The 23,401-nt window shown below is 31.3% G+C and overlaps 1 protein-coding gene across 1 annotated transcript in view; it reads left to right on the top strand.

The window, feature by feature from the left end:
- The window catches only part of LOC132744664 (phosphatidylinositide phosphatase SAC2-like), a 92,924-nt gene that overhangs the window by 54,685 nt on the left and 14,838 nt on the right, over nt 1-23,401 (top strand). The window contains exon 9 of the mRNA XM_060733425.1: nt 11,714-11,825. Within this exon, the coding sequence (XP_060589408.1) occupies nt 11,714-11,825 (112 nt within the window). The remainder of the gene's footprint in view (nt 1-11,713; nt 11,826-23,401) is intronic.

The raw sequence follows: 23,401 nt of genomic DNA, 5'->3' as shown, positions 1-23,401 counted from the left end.
GCTAAAATTGCTAAGAGGAGAAGGAATAGAAAAGGTTACAGATCTTTAGGGGTTTTCTTTGACACAATTTAGCTACTTACTTTTTTTTTATACTGGAAATTTGAAATCAATGAAAAAAGAAAAAAAGAAATCCTGTAAAAAAAGTTTAATGCTTTGGAAGCATTGCTCACAACAAAATATCACGGAAATTGCACTCAGTTTGATTGAGTTTGTACATGAGGGATAATGAAAAAGTGCAACATCCCTTACACCCCCTAGCACCAGCTTGAGCGGTACTAAATTTTCAACTTTTAGATTTGCTGGAATCAATGATCCAGAATGACCAGAAAAATATAACAACACTGAAGTGAAAGTTTACTTCCATGAACAATCCACAATAATAAAAAAAATAATAATAAAAAAAAATTGTGATACACATAGAAATTATCCTTAACCTTGCTAGTTACATATTGGATATAACATGAAATTTAAAGGCACATTATACTTCAGAAACAAATAAATTTGCATTTTCCACTGGATGTAAAGTTATTTAAGGTACATGTATGTAGAAAAGAATTATAGAATAATATAAATTTGCAAATGTTTTAATATCTACTGAAAAAATTTTAGTTTCGATTTATGCCATTGTAAAGCTGCTTTAAAACAAAAGGAGTAAAGAAGTAATTTTGAAATCCAATTTCAAAATTTTGATAGAGCAGGTTTAAGAATAATTTGATTTGGTTACAGTGAAATTATTCCCAAATATGCAATCTCTGTAATAAATGACAAATTGCACTTGAAGGTTAATTTACTCTTGCACTATGTCATATATACAGTCAACTTTAAAGTAATCTCTGTGGTGCAGTTAAAGACACATTTAGTCTCAGAAATGATACAATTTCTCCTTGCAAACCTGTGTTTTGTAATGTTTAAATAAGAGATTTAGAAAATATTAGAATCTAATACTTTATAGAAGGCAGCAGTGAATGTAAATAAGGCAGCATTGAATGTAAATAAGGTAACATTGAATGTAAAGAAGACAGCATTGAATGTAAATAAAACAGCATTGAATGTAAATAAGACAGCATTGAATGTGAAGAAGGCAGCATTGAATGTGAAGAAGGCAACATTGAATGTAAATAAGGCAGCATTGAATGTAAAGAAGGCAGCATTGAATGTAAAGAAGGCAGCATTGAATGTGAAGAAGGCAGCATTGAATGTAAAGAAGGCAGCATTGCATGTAAAGAAGACAGCATTGAATGTAAAGAAGGCAGCATTGCATGTAAAGAAGGCAGCATTGCATGTAAAGAAGACAGCATTGCATGTGAAGAAGGCAGCATTGAATGTAAAGAAGACAGCATTGCATGTAAAGAAGACAGCATTGAATGTAAAGAAGGCAGCATTGAATGTAAATAAGACAGCATTGAATGTCAAAAAGGCAGCATTGAATGTCAATAAGGCAGCATTGAATGTCAAAAAGACAGCAGTGAATGTAAATAAGGCAGCATTGAATGTGAAGAAGACAGCATTGAATGTAAAGAAGGCAGCATTAAATGTGAAGAAGACAGCATTGAATGTAAATAAGACAGCATTGAATGTAAAGAAGACAGCATTGAATGTAAAGAAGGCAGCATTTAATGTAAATAAGACAGCATTGAATGTAAGAAGGCAGCATTGAATGTAAAGAAGGCAGTATTGAATGTGAAGAAGACAGCATTGAATGTAAATAAAGACAGCATTGAATGTAAAGAAGACAGCATTTAATGTAAATAAGACAGCATTGAATGTAAAGAAGACAGCATTGAATGTAAATAAGACAGCATTGAATGTAAAGAAGACAGCATTGAATGTGAAGAAGGCAGCATTGAATGTAAATAAGGCAGCATTTGAATGTAAATAAGGCAGCATTGAATGTTAATAAGGCAGCATTGAATGTGAATAAGCAGCATTGAATGTGAAGAAGGCAGCATTGAATGTAAATAAGGCAGCATTGAATGTGAATAAGGCAGCATTGAATGTAAAGAAGGCAGCATTGAATGTAAAGAAGGCAGCATTGAATGTAAATAAGACAGCATTGAATGTAAATAAGACAGCATTGAATGTAAAGAAGACAACATTGAATGTAAAGAAGGCAGCATTGAATGTGAAGAAGGCAGCATTGAATGTAAAGAAGGGCAGCATTGAATGTGAAGAAGACAGCATTGAATGTAAATAAGACAGCATTGAATGTAAAGAAGACAGCATTGAATGTAAAGAAGGCAGCATTTAATGTAAATAAGACAACATTGAATGTAAAGAAGGCAGCATTGAATGTAAAGAAGGCAGCATTGAATGTGAGGAAAGACAGCATTGAATGTAAATAAGGCAGCATTGAATGCAAAGAAGACAGCATTGAATGTAAAGAAAGGCAGCATTGAATGTAAAGAAGACAGCATTGAATGTAAAGAAGGCAGCATTGAATGTGAAGAAGACAGCATTGAATGTAAATAAGACAGCATTGAATGTAAAGAAGACAGCATTGAATGTAAAAGAAGGCAGCATTTAATGTAAATTATAAGGGGACAGCATTTAATGATAAAGAAGACAGCATTGAATGTAAAGAAAGGCAGCATTGAATGTGAGGAAGACGGCATTGAATGTAAATAAGACAGCATTGAATGTAAAGAAGACAGCATTGAATGTGAAGAAGGCAGCATTGAATGTAAAGAAGGCAGCATTGAATGTGAATAAGGCAGCATTGAATGTAAATAAGGCAGCATTGAATGTAAATAAGACAAGCATTGAATGTAAATAAGGCAGCATTGAATGTGAATAAGGCAGCATTGAATGTGAAGAAGGCAGCATTGAATGTAAAACAAGGCAGCATTGAATGTAAAGAAGGCAGCATTGAATGTACATAAGGCAGCATTGAATGTGAAGAAGGCAGCATTGAATGTGAAGAAGGCAGCATTGAATGTAAATAAGGCAGCATTGAATGTAAAGAAAGACAGCATTGAATGTGAAGAAGGCAGCATTTAATGTAAATAAGGCAGCATTGAATGTAAAGAAGGCAGCATTGAATGTAAATAAGGCAGCATTGAATGTGAAGAAGGCAGCATTGAATGTGAAGAAGGCAGCATTTAATGTAAATAAGGCAGCATTGAATGTGAAGAAGACAGCATTGAATGTAAATAAGGCAGCATTGAATGTGAAGAAGGCAGCATTGAATGTAAATAAGGCAACATTGAATGTAAATAAGGCAGCATTGAATGTGAAGAAGATAGCATTGAATGTAAATAAGGCAACATTCAAGGCAGCATTGAATGTAAATAAGGCAGCATTGAATGTAAAATAATTTGTGATAAAAGTAGCGAAAATGGTATTTTGTTTTCCATAGGAAATACTTATAAATGATCTCATAACTTTTCTATAATGACCAAAAAAGCAGAAGATTGTTCATCTGTTTGACCATATTTAACAGAACATCACTAACAACAATAACAACAAAAACAACAACAATGAAACAACAACATCTCATCCTCTATAGTAATAATTAAAAGAATATATTGAACTCTGTTTATTTTGTAATGGAACAAAAGGCATTTGTTTGATATATTAGCCAAATCCTGTACTTTTTTAAATTTATTATATCACAGTTAATTTTAATCCCTAACATTTTCATGATATAATGAAGTAAAGCAATATGTCTGAAAACAGATATAAATATAAACATAATTATTATCTCAGTTCGTTTTCTGTATAAACATGAGTATGTCAGCCCTGTAAGCCCAAAACATTTGGATCTGTAAGCCAAGGGTCACTGGTTTGATCTTCAGCAATCAGGCAATGTGAGATTTCTCCATGAAAGTTGATTTTAATGGTCATTTGTCTCTCATTGCTGATTCAGAAATCATAATGGGATAAGTAGACTGTCACTGGTGTAGAAAGTGGTAAAAATCTGGAAACAAAGTGAACAGTTAACATGTTTATGAAGAAGATATTTCCCTTATTTATCCTTTGGTTACCTTACATTAATACAGGCAGGTGTATTTTGTGACATTTTCTTATCTTTTATTAAAAAAAGACACCGAGTTATTTTTATTTATTATTAATGAATTGATATTTGAATGATCAATAAACAATTTGTAAATGTATGAAACTATGTATATATTCCTCTTAAAAATACAAATGGTTCTTCTAAGATGTGTGCTAATTTACCAGATATAATGTATTTAGCAGCACCTTTGGTTTTTAGCTCGACTATTCAATAAGAATAAGTATAGCTATTGTAAGTCACCCGAGCCTCGGCGTCTGCGTTGGCGTCGGCGTAACCACTTATGGTAAAGTTTTTGTAATACCTCAAATATTTTCAAAGTCCATTGACATATGGCTTTGAAACTTAATTGCACACTTGTTCACCATCATGACCCCAACCTGTAGACAGGAGGAGGTAACTCTATCAAGCATTTTGACAGAATTATGCCTTTTTCGACTTAGAGTTTATGTTAAAGTTTTTTTTAATACCTCAAATATTTTCAAATTACATTGACATATGGCTTTGAAACATGTTGAAATTTTATTCTCTTCTTTGAGAGTATAAAAGGACTCTCTCCAAGGCCTATAACTGTAATATGGATTTAAAGAAAATTTTTTTTGCCTTTTTCTATACTTAGAAAATTCTACCTATTAATTAAGGCTTTTTTTTTACTATCAAGCACTAAGAATAAGTCGAGCTCTTGTTTTGTTTATTTTACCTACAGGAAAGTCACCAAATGACCCTAAATGTTTCAGTACACCTCAAACAGTTCCTTCCCTCTAGAAAAATTATATAGTGTAGTATTTAATTGCCTCTCTATTTGGATAATAACATGGTATCATATTAGCAGCGTAATTGCTAGTTAATAATTATTAATTGTCTTTGTAAGGGCAATAACTCCATCAAATTACCAGTTGTGTAAATAATTTATTACTGTTATTGCCTTTCAACAGTCTTTTTATCTCATTTTTTGACCAATGAGTGTTTATTGTGTATTGTACATAAGTCAATGTTCTAGAGGCACTTATCTGTTAATTAGTTTTTATGGTTAGAAAAATATCTCCATTTTCTTCACCACCTGGTCAATAATCTGTCAATATGGCTGTACAAATTGTGTCTAATAAATCAGCTATGTTGAAAGACAGTCTGTAAATCTGTCAGCCTTCTAATGTTTTATCTGTTACACATGTGATTGGATCAAGATTTATGGCTTTCTGCACAGACTTTCAGAAGTATTTAGCTTTTTTTTCCCACAGTGCTATCTTGAAAGGAATTAATTCATTAAGACATGGTGTGTAAATGGAATGTTTGCTTTTCAGTTGAGATATATCCATTAGTTTGAAGAGCTTTCGCCTTCATACTCCTTCATACTCGATTAATGTTTAATGGGTCTGTAAACACAACAGCATGGTTTTGTTATTGAAACATAAGAGATTTTTATAGGCAGTGTATGAAAAATGGCTTTAAACATATAATAAAGTTGGGCTATTATAAGAACTATTTAAGGGACTCAACTGAGTTTTTTTGACATGATGGAATTGGAAATAATTTTTCGAGATTGATGGTCCATTTGATGAAGGTCTATATAAATAACAAAATTTTAGATCATTTGCTTGCTTTGTTTTTCCAGAATAATTATTCCAATTGTGGAAATGACCCAACAACGCTTTTTGGACCAAGAAAGTTTACATATGAATATATGATGTTTGATACAATATTATTCTGAATACATTTTATTAATTATCTTATGCATATCTTTCTGTTTTAAATAAACCCACAGGCCACTGATCTAAAAAATACGAAATTCACATTTTGATTTTATATGATGCAATTTTATGATGCATTTTGATGATAATTGACCTAAATGATGATGTATTTTTTAGATTTTAAATGGTTCGATTTTATGATGCATTTTGGTGATAATTGACCCAAAGTTTGATGCATTTTGGTGATAATTGACCCAAAGTATGATGCATTTTGGTGATAATTGACCCAAAGTATGAATCATTTTGATGATAATTGACCCAAAGTATGAATCATTTTGATGATAATTGACCCAAAGTATGAAGCATTTTGGTGATAATTGATCTAAAGGATGATGCATTTTGATTTTATATGACTTAAAGTTTGATGCATTTTAATTTAAAACTATCCCAAAATTACATTGTATATTGACTCAGTACAAAGTCAAATACCCAGTAGTTTTTAACTGCGGAATAAGTGAATTAGTCCTGCAGAAAAAGTGACAGAACAACTTTCATATGACTAAATACTATAATAAAGTACTGAACCAATACCAAAATACATCTACAAGTATAGATATATATTTAACTAGCTGATACACATATTTCTTGAATATTCTAGAAGGAAGAGAATTGTAACCAATATACAAATTGGCTGATTATTTTAAGTAGAGGAGGACGTAAGCTGTAGGTTTCCCAATAAACCATCAAACTTTATTTTTTGTAGCAACGTTATTGGTAATGCTATATTCTCATATTGGTTGCATATGTCAGATGTGTTCCAAAATAGATTTTAAGCATGAAAATATAGAGTTTAATATCGTCAATTATTCAATTTTCCTATCCAATTTCTGTATCATATCATGCAATGTTCTTCCCAAATCAATATTATGATTGTCAACTGTTACATACTAGCAAAGGATGTAAGAATATTGAGAAACAAACCCAAGTTTTTTGTTGTAGGATTATGGAATATTTTACAATTTTTTTTACAGTTCATGGAGGCTCCATGCTCCTACACTCTGTTTGGAATCAACATGATTTCTTCAAAAAACAAAAAAGCCTTTCTGCCATACGAAGTGGTAGCTTTCAGAAATCTTCATGTAACAAATTTTAAATATTTGTAATATTAGACTTCTCCAGCAATACATGGCATTAACAGAAGAAAATGAAGTTTTTGAATGTTCTTCCTTATGTATAAGAATTGAAATTGATAATAAAAATAAAGAAGGAAATAATAGTCAAGATCACTGTAATTAATATTTTTTATTTAATGCTATCTATTTATATCTATATACCTGGTTTAATATAAACTCACACTACAAGAAATGTGAAACAAAATTACAAAACATTTTATATTGTGTCAGCATAAGCTCTTACCACAATAGATATCTTAAAATGGACTTGTCCATTGCAATCCAAACTTAACTAATCATCAAATATCTATTAAATTTTGGAAATAATAATTGAGCCGTGTCACGACGAACAGCATGTATCCTGATCTGGATCCATGCTGGTCGCAAACCCATTATGTTGGTTTTGTCGTGACACGGCTCATATGTGCTGACGTAATCAAGCAAACAGTGACAACCATTTGTCACTGTTCTGACTGATCATGGTCTGCTCTGGTATTTTCACTTTCAGACATCAAGCTTAAAGGGTTAGATGGAACTTGGCTTATCTATTAAATATCCTACAGTTTATAACCGATGAGATATTTCCAGCTGCATTTTAGCTTATTTTAGCCCTTTAGTTCTTCATTTTAAGTGTTGTTAAATTGTTCTGGTCCTGGGTGTCTAATAAACTCCATTACTTTAAGTGTTCAGGATTATACAATTTAAGATATTGCCAGAATATGTGAGAGATGTTGCACTTTCCATTATTATTCATAAACAACTTGAATAAAACCAAGTATTTTCTTTTGTAAGTTCAACTATTTGAAGAAAAGGGAGAGCTTTTTAGCTCACCTGTCACAAAGTGACAGGGTGAGCTTTTGTGATCGCTTTTCGTCCGGCGTCCGTCCGTCGTCCGTCGTCCATCCGTCGTCCGTAAACTTTTACTTTAAATGACATCTCCTCATAAACCACTAAGCCAATTTCATCCAAACTTCACAGGAATGTTCCTTTGGTGGTCACCTTTAAAAATTGTTCAAAGAATTTAATTCCATGCAGAACTCTGGTTGCCATGGCAACCGAAAGAAAAAACTTTAAATATCTTCTTTTAAAAAACCCTAAGAGCTAGAGCTTAGATATTTGGCATGGAACATCTTCTAGTGAGTGTCTACCAAGTTTGTTCAAATAAAATCCCTGGGGTCAAAATTGGCCCCGCCCCAGGGGGTCATTGATTTTCCCTATATGCATATAGTAAAAACTTAAAAATTCTTTTTTTAAAGAACCCAAAGAGCTAGAGCTAAGATATTCAGCATGAAACATCTTCTAATGAGTGTGTACCAAGTTTGTTCAAATAAAAGCCCTGGGGTCAAAATTGGCCCCGCCCCAGGGGGTCATTGATTTTCCCTATATGCATATAGTAAAAACTTACAAAATCTTTTTTGAAAGAACTCAAAAAGCTAGAGCTAAGATATTCAGCATGAAACATGTTCTAATGGGTGTCTTCCAAGTTTGTTCAAATAAAAATCCTGGGGTCAAAATTGGCCCCGCCCCAGGGGGTCATTGATTTTCCCTATATGCATATAGTAAAAACTTAAAAAATCTTCTTTTAAAGAACTCAAAGAGCTAGAGCTAAGATATTTAGCATGAAACATGTTCTAATAGGTGTCTACCAAGTTTGTTCAAATAAAAGCCCTGGGGTCAAAATTGGCCCTGCCCCGGGGGTCATTGATTTTCCTTATATGTGTATAGCAAAAACTTAAAAAAATCTTCTTTGAAAAAACCCAAATAGCTAGAGTTTAGATATTAAGCATGAAACATCTTCTAGTGAGTGTCTACAAAGTTTGCTCAAATAAAAGCCCTGGGGTCAAAATTGACCCCGCCCCGGGGGTCATTGATTTTCCTTATATGTGTATAGCAAAAACTTAAACTCTTCTTTGAAAAAGCCCAAATAGCTAGAGTTTAGATTATTAAGCATGAAACATCTTCTAGTGAGTGTCTACAAAGTTTGTTGAAATAAAAGCCCTGGGGTCAAAACTGGCCCCGCCCCAGGGGTGTCATTGTTTTTAACTATATGTGTATAGCAAAAACTTAAAAAAATCTTCTTTTAAAAAGCCCAATGAGCTAGAGCTTAGATGTTTAGCATGGAACATCTTCTTATGGGTGTCTACCAAGTTTGTTCAAATAAAAGCCCTGGGGTCAAAATTGGCCCCGCCCCAGGGGGTCATTGATTTTCCCTATATGCATATAGTAAAAACTTAAAAAATCTTCTTTTAAAGAACTCAAAGAGCTAGAGCTAAGATATTTAGCATCAATCATGTTCTAATAGGTGTCTACCAAGTTTGTTCAAATAAAAGCCCTGGGGTCAAAATTGGCCCCGCCCCGGGGGTCATTGATTTTCCTTATATGTGTATAGCAAAAACTTAAAAGATCTTCTTTGAAAAAACCCAAATAGCTAGAGTTTAGATATTAAGCATGAAACATCTTCTAGTGAGTGTCTACAAAGTTTGTTCAAATAAAAGCCCTGGGGTCAAAATTGGCCCCGTCCCGGGGGTCATTGATTTTCCTTATATGTGTATAGCAAAAACTTAAAATCTTCTTTGAAAAAACCCAAATAGCTAGAGTTTAGATCTTAAGCATGGAACATCTTCTAGTAAGTGTCTACAAAGTTTGTTCAAATAAAAGCCCTTGGGTCAAAACTGGCCCCGCCCCAGGGGTGTCATTGTTTTTAACTTTATGTGTATAGTAAAAACTTAAAAAAAATTTCTTTTAAAAAGCCCAATGAGCTAGAGCTAAGATGTTTAGCATGAAACATCTTCTTATGGGTGGGGGGGGGGGGCTATATACCGGTGGGCGACCTCAGGGCCATCAGGGCCCTCTTGTTTAATCATGCCGGCTTTCGCACCATGCACTGTTACACTTTGGTAAAGTTTTCCTTGCAAGGTAGTTTCTCCACAACTGTTGAAGGGACTTTGTTGAAACTTCATGCTCTTGTTCTCAGTGTGATAATCTACTGTGATGGCTTGTGAGTTACCTTTTTACAGAGTTATGCCCATTTTTTACTGCCAAGCTCTGAGAATAGTCTTAGTTATGTTTTTCACTTCTCTCAGAATCTTTCACTTACATTTGTATGCAATAAGATTAAATAAATATTTTACTGTTAAAGTTTTTGAGTAAGGTAAACATAATAATTTTTTTTTTGTAATTTTAGAAGCATATGATCTCAGTTAGAATAAATTTCATTCAGTTTGATATTAGACATAGAGATATATGTATTACAATTATTCTTGCAGCGTTTGCAAATATTAACTTTTTACAAAAACAAATTTTGAAACAAATTTAATTGTAATTATGTTCACCTACATTTTGTATTAGCGTCTGGTGTTTACTTGGGAAGTCCTAGATTTTTTGCCATTATATACTTGATGCAAATAAAACTTTATTAATACTTGCTTTTATATTGTGAAAAAAATACAGTGATAATATTTGTATTAATTGTTAATAATTATAACAAAAAAGAATCTCAAGATATCCTGCGTTACAAATGCCATAAAATACAGCAGAAATATATAATGCCATGATACACAATAGAAAGTTAAAATGTAATAAATGAAAGATATAATGTACTAAATGAGAGTTATAATGTTATAAGTAGCTTATTACAATGAAGAGTCTTTTGGAAAATGTGTTGCAAAAGTGCGTTAGTGATATAAAAATCTGTCTGGAATGTACTTTCATTATTTCAGATGTAATGACAATATAATTTAATGCTTTGGAATACCTCTGTGACATTATCTTGTCTTGTAGTTAAACTAAATAATTTCTAAACCAAAGTTATTACTTAAAAAGCTTTCATTAAACTCACACGGTCATTGTTGATCAATTGCTGCAGCGAGCATTTATGATATTATGTTCAGTTTCAAACTACCAAAATGTTGATGTTGTTCTAAAGAAAAAGTACCTAAGAAGTAGAAATTGGCATGGTGACCACCGTATGAACACATCTGCGGATGTTAAAATCTAAATTCAAAATTTTACCTTTTCATGTTTAAATGTTGAATTCTGCTTAAGCCAGTGCTAGGGGGCATGGACGGTAGTTTGCACAGTGACAGTACCGTCCATGAACAGGCTCAATCAAACCGAGCCTGCAATATTTTCAATTTTGCTGTGTTGGGCTTTCTTTAGGGATTCTTATTTTCTCTATTCTAAATAGGCTGTAATTGAACACGATTTTACCAATAATTTTTTTTCTGAATTTTCTGGATCAGTACCAAAAAATGCATAAAGGTTTTTAAAAAGTCGGCAAATTTATCCCAAAATTAGTAAAATATTATGTCACATCCCTGCAACAATGCTACCAGTCTGGGATGTGGATACGCAGTGTTTGATTAATCATGAACCAGTCATCGTCACTTTGCAACATTGTGTTATAACGCACCATCACATTTATTGAGCATATGCATTGAATTTGTGTTTGTTGTGAAATTAAATAAATAAAGCATCATGTCATTCCTCTCAGCTGTATCTTTTCAAAATTTCAGCATGATCGGGCCAATATTGAGTCACAAATGACACCATTTATACTTGCGCATTTATAATATTTGTTAAGTGTATAATATTTAAGAAACAACAAACTTCATTCTTTCAATTGTTTTGGTAAAATATTTATATCGTACTTTCAATAATTTTGGTAAAATATATAAGAAACAACAAACATCATACTTTCAATTATTTTGGTAGTACTTTACATGCTTGTTGTGCATAGTTATCATCTGCCGAATATTTTAACCATCAGTAATAATAAATCATTATGTATACAAATAAAAAGAATTTAGTATCCGAACTATATAAATGTTTCAATATTTCAGATTATAGAATTCAGTCATCACCGTGTGTCTTTCGTTCAGGTACGAGGATCAATACCAGTATTCTGGAGTCAAACTGGAGTGAAATACAGGCCGCCACCAAAATTAGATAAAGGTAAGTCCTAATATTGTCCCTGTAGTTTCATTTATATAATATTAGATAAAAGTAAGTCCTAATGTTGTCCCAGTAGTTACATTTTTATCAAATTAGGTAAGAGTAAGCCCTGAAGTTACATTTATACAAAATTAGATAAAGTAAGTCCTAATATTGACCCCTTAGTTATATTTATATGATTTATATGAATTAGGTAAAAGTAAGCCCTAGTATTGTCACTGTAGTTACATTTATATGAAATTGGTTAAAAGTAAGTCTTAATTTTCATCTATATGAAATAAGGTTAAAGCAAGTCCTAATATTGTCACCATAGTTCCTTGTTTAGTATCAAAAAAAAGACAGTATCTGAAAATTCTGTTTGATGAGTGAAAAAAATGTGAAAAATACTATGATACTTTCTCAGGCATTCCAAATAGAATAATAGTTTAATAAATTGACTATAGTGTTAACTATATTTTGTAGAGTATATATCACACATAATCACATTCTTAACACAACATATGAGAACTCAAAAGAGTTCAACCTGCAAAAAAATTGCATTTTCCAAAAACTATACTTCAGTCAATATTGAAAATTTGCATTGTGTCAATCTGTCTTCGTCCTGAACAATCTTGATGCATAACCTTATGATTAAGTTTTTACTGTAAAAAGTGTTATATGTTGATTTTATTCTGACATATGTAATACCCTGTGGAGTACTTATAAGTTTTGTGAAGTGTACCAAATATATCAGTTAACCTTTAAATCAAATAAAATACATTACCAGGTTATTTTACGAAATACATTTGAGTCTGGATAAAAAGACTGGAAAATGGAGGAAAGAAGTCATATTTACACCTTTAGAGAATAGAGAAAGAGTGATTAAAATAGCTTTTCAGATTTTCTGGTATGTTTTGATAAATTCAATTGAGGAAATCAGAATATTTTACAACCATTTTTCACACAGGGATGGTATCATTATAAAATAATATGGCAAGCATTGTCATATTAATACCTTGCCACAATTTATTTTTGAAGCAATTTTGCACATTTTTGTAGATGATATTTGAGATTAGAGCCCTATAAATATCTCCTGAAATAATGCAATAATTGCATCTGTCTGGAGATGATGTATGATGGTTTTCCTATATTTCATTAAATTCTTCTGATAAAATATTTACACCTGTCTTCAATTTATTTTTCTCAATGGTAATGTGATTGGAAAAAAATACAATCACAACAAAGAAAAAAAACAACAAAAAACCCCCCAAAAAACCCCAACTAGTATGTGATATGACAATACAACAATACATACTCTATAATTATTGCAACTTGATCAGTGTTTATGATTGTATAAACTCTGATTTATGAACCCTTTAGTAGGGTTGGGTTGTCATAATACCACAGGCAGTATGACCAGGCTCTAAACTGTTGATTTTTTTGTATTTCAAAAATGCTGCAATGTTTCCATGGACTGTTCCAGATTTGTATTGGGACTTACAGTTCATTGGTCAAATTCAAGACAGTATTGTAAGTGCAGAGGGAGATAAACATTTTTATCTGATGTAGAAGTATTATGGAGAACATGGATTTGATAAAAAAACTAAAATTTTGTATTGGATTAATAATAACACATGGCCAGAAAATAAGTAAAAAGAAAAATAAAGTGAAAAGAAAATACAAATAAAAGGATGCCCTTTGTTTGAATAGAATAACAAATCTTTAATTGAGTGATACACTTGTCTCAAACAGAAGTAGATAAATTAAAAAGCAAAATTGACATTGAACTAAAATACTCTATCAATATGATAAACAAAAAGAAACACCAGGAAAATAAACGTTCCTGGAGGTATGGAGGTTATTAAAGTTTTCACTTAGTAAATGTGTCACTTAAAATACTATCATTTGAATGAATTGATTAAAAAGGAATAATATTTCAAAATATTGAAATTGAAAATATGATACAAAAATATAAAACAACAAACTCAAAAAGGCTCCTTTTTGAAAATCATTCTCATTTACAAAGCTATTGTTTTTGTGTTTCTTTGCAATGATATATTAGACATCTCGATTAAGTATATTAAATACTCTTTTTGATTTAAATGATACAAGAATTATTTAGCCATTTGGTTAAAAAACATACATGTAGTATTGTATAAATTATATGGTGGATTTCATGAGGATTAAATATAAAAAAAAGGATCAACCAGGAAGAGCAACATTCAGACTTTTTTGCCTTAAAAGGATATTAAAATTGCTATTGAAGTGTTGGGCTTTCATTAGGGATTCTGTATTTATCTATTCCATAGAAACTGTGTAGAAAAAGTGATTTTCTGGCATAAAATGATATCTCTAACACCTTAAAATGAGGCTGGAGATAATTACTTTAATTTTGTTGTGAGAATACATGTATACAAGTAATTCTGTGGTAAAAAACCCATCCAACAATACTGTTTTTTCCCTGCCTTTTGTTTTATGACAGAATTAGACACACACTCTTTTAATTGCCCAAGAAGAATGACATGATTTGTTGGAAATTTGCATGTAACAACCCTTCCACATGGGACATGTATTTATATCAATTTTCCAAGTTCAGCTAGCGGACATTTTAATTTTCTCTCCTCTCGCTAATACATCAATGTCCATATCATTTATTGTCATTAGTAACTGACTTGGGACATTTTACTAAAGTAAAAGGCAAACAGAGTGTATATCCCAGCAGTGTGCCAATTTAAAGAACTTAGGAAAGCTAGTGACAATATAGTTCTTATTACTAAACACTTGAAATATAGAATACAAAATCAAACTCGAGTTGTGAGCTTCAGAATGGTTTGACTGAAGATATGTTAACATTAACACATAATCGTTAGATAATTGTTTTGATATTTTTTAATAGCCAAAATATGTTATATACACTTAGTGAGGAAATAATAAAAAAAAACAAGCAATCTATGAACTATTTAAAAGTTTTTCCAACACAGTATTTGTAAAACATATAATAAAGAATAGAGTTTAATCTTTATTATATGTTTTATAAATACTGTTTCGGAAAAACGTTTAAATAGTCCATAGATTGCTTGAAAATAATAGTTAACAGATTATGTTTAATTGTTTATTGCAAACGCCTTTTAAGACCTTACTGATCATTGATGAATTCACACAATTTATTTTATTCTATTAAATTCAAGTTCAATGGGTAATGACAATCAGAAATGAGTAAATTGCCATAGAAAACAAGAAAACGGCATATCTTTTGAAAACTTGTTATTTTAAGCAAGCCCTATTCAGTTGCAAAAGTCTAAAAGATGAAGACTATGGACAAAATTGTTAGAAACTAGTTTTCATACAGAGTATTGTGAAAAAGTTATATTTGATTCAAAGATATATGAAATCAATGAAAGTGTGAAAGTGGTCTATGTATTTGCTTTTCTGTTGTTATAAAAATATAATGCAATCTGGATTTTCAATTTTGCATTTAGAAGATAATTTGTTTCTTGTTCGACTCATATGAAGTGGTCGTTTTTCACATAATTAATGGTCTGTTCCAGGAATCAAACTTGAGTGTGATTCCATTAATTAGAATATTTTTAGCCTAAAAACAAAAAATATTGGAAAAAATAATAACTTTTAGACAGTATTATACACAACCCATTGAGTACACATGAACCCATATATTGTTAGAGAAGCACGCAAAGATAATTATACATTATTTATATGATGCTAATTGATATTTCTTGATATTTAGAGCTTCAAAACCATGCCATGCTAGATATATTAGAACTTCTTCTAGATATTGGAACGGTTATTAAATGCCATGTTTGTTTTTCATTTAGTTAATGTTTCTGAAAATCAGTCTGTTAGTCTAAGAATCAATGAATTTAATAATGATTAGATATTTTGTTGATTTTACATCAAATATTTTATTTAAAAATTCAATTATTCTTGAGTTAAGAAAATCAAGAATGATTCTCGATTGTTTTGATTATAGAATTGAAAAACAAATTTAATATTATTCATATAAGAATTTTATTTTCATTTCTATTGTCTGTGTTAGTTTCAACACTTACTACCACTTTAATTATCTTAATTGCACAGAATCATTAAGCATGTTAAAGGAGAATTTCAAAAAAATTTACTGGCTGAGTAGCAAACAATTTGCGAGCGGATCTTAGTACAAGCTTGATACATGGGTACAGTGAGTTACCACCACCAGGCTAAGGGTATAAAAACAGTTTTCATTTAGAAATTTTCAAAAATAAACTTTATTAAGATTGTTATGTTGCAAGATTGCCAAAACACTAGAAATATATCTCATCAAAGTTTGGTGAAGAAGCTCTATTCTTTGCAACATACTTTGCCCAGAATTTGAACAAAAAATGTTTCAAATAAATGCAATTTGTCGCTATTTCCTGCATTATTGATAATTGTATTGTTGATGAATATAACCATATCTACTTACTATTTTTTCTCCAAGCCAAAATGTGATGCAAATACATTTGTCAAATATTCACTTAACAAACATTATGTCTTTATTTTGGCTCTTTATCTTATTTTTGGCTGTTTGAACAATAAAAATTTATGTATGAGTAACAACTTGTTTCCTTTACCAATTCTTGTTCATACTTCAGACAATTTTAATCTTTGCTAATCTACAAATATTAATGTGTGCTATTTAGCCTCTCTTAAATATATGAATAATCTCTTTTAAGGAAGTAAAATACATATGAAATGTAGTTATATTATGTTCAGCTGGGAGATCTCTTTTATTCACAGCTTTTACAGACAATATTATTTTGTTAACTTAAAGGTCCATTAATTATGCCTCAGAAATGCTTTATGCTGTTTTTGCTCAAAATGATTGGTATTGTATGTTTATATGACATTGGCGTGATGTTTATCATATTATTTACTGATATATCCATTGTAATATTTTCACAATACTCCAAATAAGTTAAAGTGACATAAGACTATTTTCACAATCCTTCAAATAATTTAAAGTGACATTTCATTATGAATTAGATAAAAATGTCATCCGTTATTTACGCAGAGTGACGCTGTACTGATATTATTAGATTTCGTGCATACATGCACTATTGCGAAACACGAAATGGCAAAACCTAACACATTGTGAATAGCTTCAGACAGCAAAAACAATGAAGTGTTAGACTGATGTGTGTCTAGGAAGAAACATAATCAAGGAAGAGAATTGAATTCACGCACATGTTATACAATGTATTTTGGAATTATTTTTTTTATATTTTGTAAATTGATCAACCTTCTAACTTTAAAGACTTGATTTTGTAATATAATATTTTTATAGCTGAAAAATTTAAAGCAGTATGTGTGTTTTGGCTGTAAAAGGTAGTTCAATACTATTCAACTTAAACAATAAAATATTTTTCTTTAATGAAACCAGTGTAGATGAAATATTTTCTTGAATTCCAAATTCTTTCATTTTGAGTCAGTAGCATTTTCGAGACGTTTGATTCCCACCAAAGCCGTGGGACATTAATGTAGATTCTTTAGTTACTCTACGGTTTCCTGGAAACATAATGTCATCTTCTCTTCAGTTAATTTAGATGGAAGAAACTGTGTGCAATTAAGAAGTGACAGAAACATGCTTTGACCTGTTAACAAGCATTTCTGTATCCAATTATACACATTTTCAAGTTGTTCTTCCATAAATAAATATATCACGAGCGAAATCCACTCATATAAGATATAAAAAGCATCTCAGTTTATTAGATATTTGCGTGTAAATACCCCCTTGGGATATTAAGAATAGAGACTGTAGCGAATTTGCGAGTTCAAGAAGAGGACATTTGCAATTCTTCCATCTTATTAATACATGAGTGCCCAAACTGTCAAGTCGTTACTGGTAGTAGCCTCACTTCAAATATGAAAGGTCGTTAGGCTAATTAAAGTTAAATACTTAATCACAAAATAAGATAAACAAGATCAATGAAGGCAATTTCCACACGACCCAGCAACAAGAACCAGTGGCAATGAGCCCAGGAGGACCCAAAAGAAAAACAGGACAGGCCAATCACCTAAATGATACAATTTGTAACTGATAAGGAATTCAAAGAAAACAAATAAATGATTTAATAATACACAGTCAAAGGGCACAGGGCGAAGGGAATAGGAGATTCGGGGAGGGGGGGTATATTAAAGAAATAAAAATAGGGGCGTAAAGGAAGATACTTACCGTAGACGAGATAACAACGAGGGACACAAACAAAAGTGTCATCAAAACAGTATGAAACAACAAAGACATACATCTGAGGAACACAGAGGGGCGCCGCCTTGGAACGGTCTAAGCTTACCTTAGAGAATAAATAAGATAATGGCATTTGGTTTTCATAAATGTTAAAATCGCTGTAAAAATCATTTTGGTTTTAACAAAGAAAAGATTTCTGAATGTGTCACTGTGCCATGTTTTGGTTATTTGTTTGAAATTTTAAAATTTGGTATGTCGGTCAGCGTAGAAAAATAGAATAACTATTAACTTGTATTAATCAGTTCTGACTTTTATGGAGATTCTTATACGCTTTTAACTGACTTGAAAGTAGAAGCAATCATACTTTAAACTTTAACGAGATAAAATTAATGAATTTTCACCAGTCAGGCAAAGTAGAGGGAAAATGTTGATTTCTTTAGAGTTACCAATTTACATCAGAAATAATTCAGATTGATGATATCAATTTAAATTAAATTAAAAGTAAGCAGAATGTTTCCCTAATTGACATGCAGTAATTCATCAATTACCTTGTTCAAATGTCTCAGCAGGGGATCAAAGGCGATGGCACAACACATTCATAAGTCTATATTGATGATATTTTATTATTTATTTGAACATATCTTGTGACAAGACAAGCAACTAAGATTCTCCCAAGTCACTTATACTTTCCCAGTTTTAATATCAATGTTTGCATTACAGACATATTTATAGACCAGTTTATAAGTTTTAACATTGTTAAGATCAGTCCTATTGGAATGAAAGTGGTACAAGATAAGTTAATTTTTTATGAAATTACAACAAGTAAAGCTATGCCAATTTCTCCCTGAAAAACAAAACAAAAAGACAAAAATGCCAAACAAAACTAAAACTTGACCAGCACATATGACATGTACTCCTATTTTCACTCACGATTATTTCTAGTTATTAATAATAATCTATATTTATGACAGAATATACAACTATAAGACATGAAACTTAATTTGAAAGACGTTTGCATGTTGAAACACCCCTGGGGCCTCATTGAATGGTATCTGATGAAAAGGAAAATATTTACGAGTTCAGAAAGAGGACATTCAGAATTCATCTTTCAGGCGACTACACCATTGTCATGTTTTGTAGTTTCAATGGTTTCGGATGACGATTGATATATAATTGATTCCTCTGTCATGTGCAACAAACAAACTAGAATGTTTCGGGTCAGTTTTTTGGTAAATTGAAGTGTACCTGTCAATGGCATATCATTTGTTAATCGGGATTAAAATGTATTTCCGTACTATTTGATTATGTGTCCTTTTGTTACAAACCGAATACATGTATACATATCGTATTCATCAGAATCCAATATTCATCATCTTCTATTGTTATAACCCAATAATGGGCAGCAAACCTTTTATGAATATTCAATAATCATTGTGTGAAAAGGTTAAATAGAGGTCGACATTTCATTTCACAAAATCTAAAATGATGAAATTTGAATCGTTTTTTTATACTTTTGTGACAAAACGAAAATACTTAAACTGAACTTCTCAAAAGTTCAAAATAAAAAAAACTTCAGATCAATATTTATTACCAACATAATATTGTTTTCAGATGATGACAGAATCAAACGAGAAACATGATACTAACATCAACAAATGTATAGAATAGTTCATTAATTCAGTTATATGATACCGGGGTATTTCCTTAATAATATTCTTTGCGCACCTTGCAACTTAATAAAAAATCGAAAGTTAAAAATACACATCTGTCATTTTATTATTATTTAGTTTATAATTTTTTATCATTTAATTTTAGGTTATTAACTTTTACATTTCGATTTTAACATGAAACTGTAAGGGATTTTCTACTTAGAACACCCTTTTGGTGAACATTATTGTATATAAAAGAGATTCCAGTGAAGTATTAAGTCAAAGATTTTCAATACATTTAGATATATATTTTATATACTTACTTACTTTACTGGCGTTCGCTCTACACGATCACGCCAGTATCCGCGATGAAGGTTGTGGTCCGCCGCAGGTCCTCAACGTCTCCGGCGGACCACAACCTTCATCGCGGATACTGGCGTGATCGTGTAGAGCGAACGCCAGTAAGTAAGTAAGTATATAAAAATATATATCTAAATGTATTGAAAATCTTTGACTTAATACTTCACTGGAATCTCTTTTATATACAATAATGTTTACCAAAAGGGTGTTCTAAGTAGAAAATCCCTTACAGTTTCATGTTAAAATCGAAATGTAAAAGTATATATTTTATATAAAAGTAGATTCTTTTTGCTTTGAGAATTAAGATTAGTTCCAGATTTCCAAGCAAAGTATAAATATTGAAAAAGATAAATGCACAAAAATTTACAAAGAAAAAATCCTCCAAAGCTTAAACGCATTTATCAATGGTGACAAAGAAGAACTAAATTTTGCATTTAATTCAACTCCTGTAACCTGTTATTTCATGTGTTACAGTACACAATACTATTAGCCTTGGTAGAGACGATGTAATCAAAATATTATCCAAAGATGTTATTGATTTAATCGATCTGTTTACAGTCAATGATTATAGGTCATTTTGTTTCTTAGTCAGTATGTACCTTTCAAATGATACCTAATAAGTTATGACATTGTGATATTTGTTCTGCATGGTTAACTTTGCAGGCAGATTTGTCTGCGAGTTCTTCATTACCATAGATGAATGTAATCATGTGAACTGATAATGCATCAAACGGTAAATTAAGCGACTACAAAGTAAAACGCATTATAACAGTCTGTGCATAAATTTGTGTTTGTGGAAAAGTGATAGTTTCACATCAGTATGGCTACAAAATGATATGCTGGACTGTTTGTGTCCTTAAGTAGAAACGTCGAAAGAGTAAACGTGTCCTTAAGTAGAGAAGATGAAAGAGTAAACCTTTAAGGCCGTTTGATTGAGCTTGTTTGTTGACGTAGAACGTCATGGCAAGCTGCCGCTTACAGCCGTAACACCTAAGACAAATAATGAATAAGAGGGAATAGGCTATACCTAAGTGACCTCGTAATATGTTCTAGGAATGACATCATCTATGCCTACCACCATTAACATATATTACATGTTTTTGGTAAATTTAACTCGTTTCAACGATAGGCGGACTGAAAATTTGAAACAAGGCGTCATACATTTATGCTCTTGTTAAAACACTCATATGTGAAACCTATTGTTTCAAAACAGCAAAAGTGTTTGCATAGTGCAAAAATGATGAAGTGTTGGACTAGAGTCTTTTTTAGAATGAATGGTAAACATGCCACACACTTTAAATGTACTTTTGAATTAAATGTAAATATACAATTAAGAGTAGTCCTATAAACCAGGGTTTTATTTAACAAATTCTAAAGGATGGACTCATTGAAATTGTTTTGACTTTCTACAAATTTATGTCCCAAGAATTTATCTATATATTTCATTTTGCAGAGAAGATAATTGTAACATTCGTGTTAGAAATATTGATTAATTAAATTATATCAGGCTCCAAGGCTCCAAGGTTTTGAATTCCCGCAAGTGTAATTTATTAAAGAAATACATAATACATTAAAAGTTTGTTGATGCACGAGAATCAGCCAAACACAAAAGTTATCAAAATTGGAATGATGTATGATGCGCAATTTCAAATGTAATTTTAGTAACATTTTGTGATGTTATTTATTGGAATGATTCATAAAAGACGTCATCAACAGCGAACAAACTCTGGGGAAAAAAGAATCAAAATTGATCATTTTACTTATATGCGCCCAGTTAAAAGTGTGAGCTTACTGTGATGGGGTTAGTTCGTATGTATGTATGTAGGTACGACACATCTCCCTTGGCTGATCAATAATTTTAGAGGAATATTTTGCTTCTACGTAAATTTGAATAGAATATATCCAAAAGTGAAAATATCTGTATTATTAGTTTCAATGTCTGATATACACAACACAAAGTATACACTAGTTATGTTGGCAAAAATTAAAAAAAAATCAGTTTACTTGTAGTTACCTAAAAGTTGCTAACTTTATTTCGGGATTCTTCTCTGCAACACAGTTCATGTTCTTTGGTCGAATGCCATCTAAAAATCAATTTGACCTCATGTAAATTATACAGGGAAGAACTGAATATAGAAAGAAATTTCATTGGCCATTTTGAATTAAAAACTGAAATCTGTGAATCTCATTGGCTATAATAAATTAATTGTAAAGGATAGTTTTGCCATTTTAAATATTTTTTTTTAGGATAGTTCTTAAAAGTGTAAAGGATAGTGCCTGTCAGTATTAAATAAAATGTAAAGGATAGTTCTAAAAAAAGTACAAAGTTGTTCTTTAACATTCTAATTTTCAGTCTGAGATATTTAAGTCTTGTTAAAACATATATACCTCCTACCAAAAAACATTTTTACATTGCGTTAAGGTCTCATTAGAGAGCAAAGAAGAAGAAAAAGTGGTCGAAAAACGCACACCCGATTTTAATGAGTCCGTTAATGAAAAGTAAAGGGGATGTCAATATCTTTTGTGCACCTAACAGTTGATGAAGTTTCTTATACCCCGTTTATTGACTTTGAAATACAAGCAATCAAAGTTTAAATCATAAGGAAAAAAACTAAATGCTCATCAGTCAGGAAGAAGAGGCAAAGTGTGTGTTGATATTTAGGGTCATCTATATATACAAGCAATAATTCAGATTGACTTTATAAATTCATGCCCAAGCTTATTAAAAGTAAATGGGATGTTGAGCTCAGATAGAAATGATGCATCAAGTGGCATTTAGAAGGGGAAGGATGGTCAAGTAGTTGAGGTATCTGCCTGTTTCTCAATCAAGGGATCGTTGGCTTGAGCACTTTATTTCCTCATATAAAACCAGTACTGGTTTCTTCCAGGAAGCTGATTCTAGAATAGTTCATTCAGGCTACAAGCTTTCTTCACAATCTAGCTCAAATGCATACTTGTAAAACTAAGTTCTATGTTTAAAAAGGTCTCTGGTAGGGATTCAAAAGCGCCTTTAGAAGAAAAAAATAGCAAACAAAAAAACAACATCAACAAAAAAACCCAAAAAAACCAATCCTTTAAGAATATCCAAACGATAAACTTTTGCTAAAACATCAGTTTGATTAACCTGTTTTTGGACGGAAGTGGTAAGTGCAATGCCATTGCACCTTAGCACCCCTTTATTCAGTATTCAGAATTAACATATAAAAAAAATGGTAAAATTTAGGAAAAAATCTTTGGTTCTATAGGGATTCTTTTTTCTCTATTTTATAAATACAATCAAGAAATATAGCTATGACAAAAACATATTCAGAACAAATGACATCTATCCATATGTTAAGTTACAAATACTCCTAGTTATGCATTTAAAT

Source organism: Ruditapes philippinarum, unplaced genomic scaffold, assembly GCF_026571515.1.
Source record: "Ruditapes philippinarum isolate M1 unplaced genomic scaffold, ASM2657151v2 ctg551_1_1_1_1, whole genome shotgun sequence".
Taxonomy (NCBI): domain Eukaryota; kingdom Metazoa; phylum Mollusca; class Bivalvia; order Venerida; family Veneridae; genus Ruditapes; species Ruditapes philippinarum.
The sequence above is the reverse complement of the archived record's forward strand: the minus strand, read 5'-3'. Positions and strand labels throughout refer to the sequence as shown.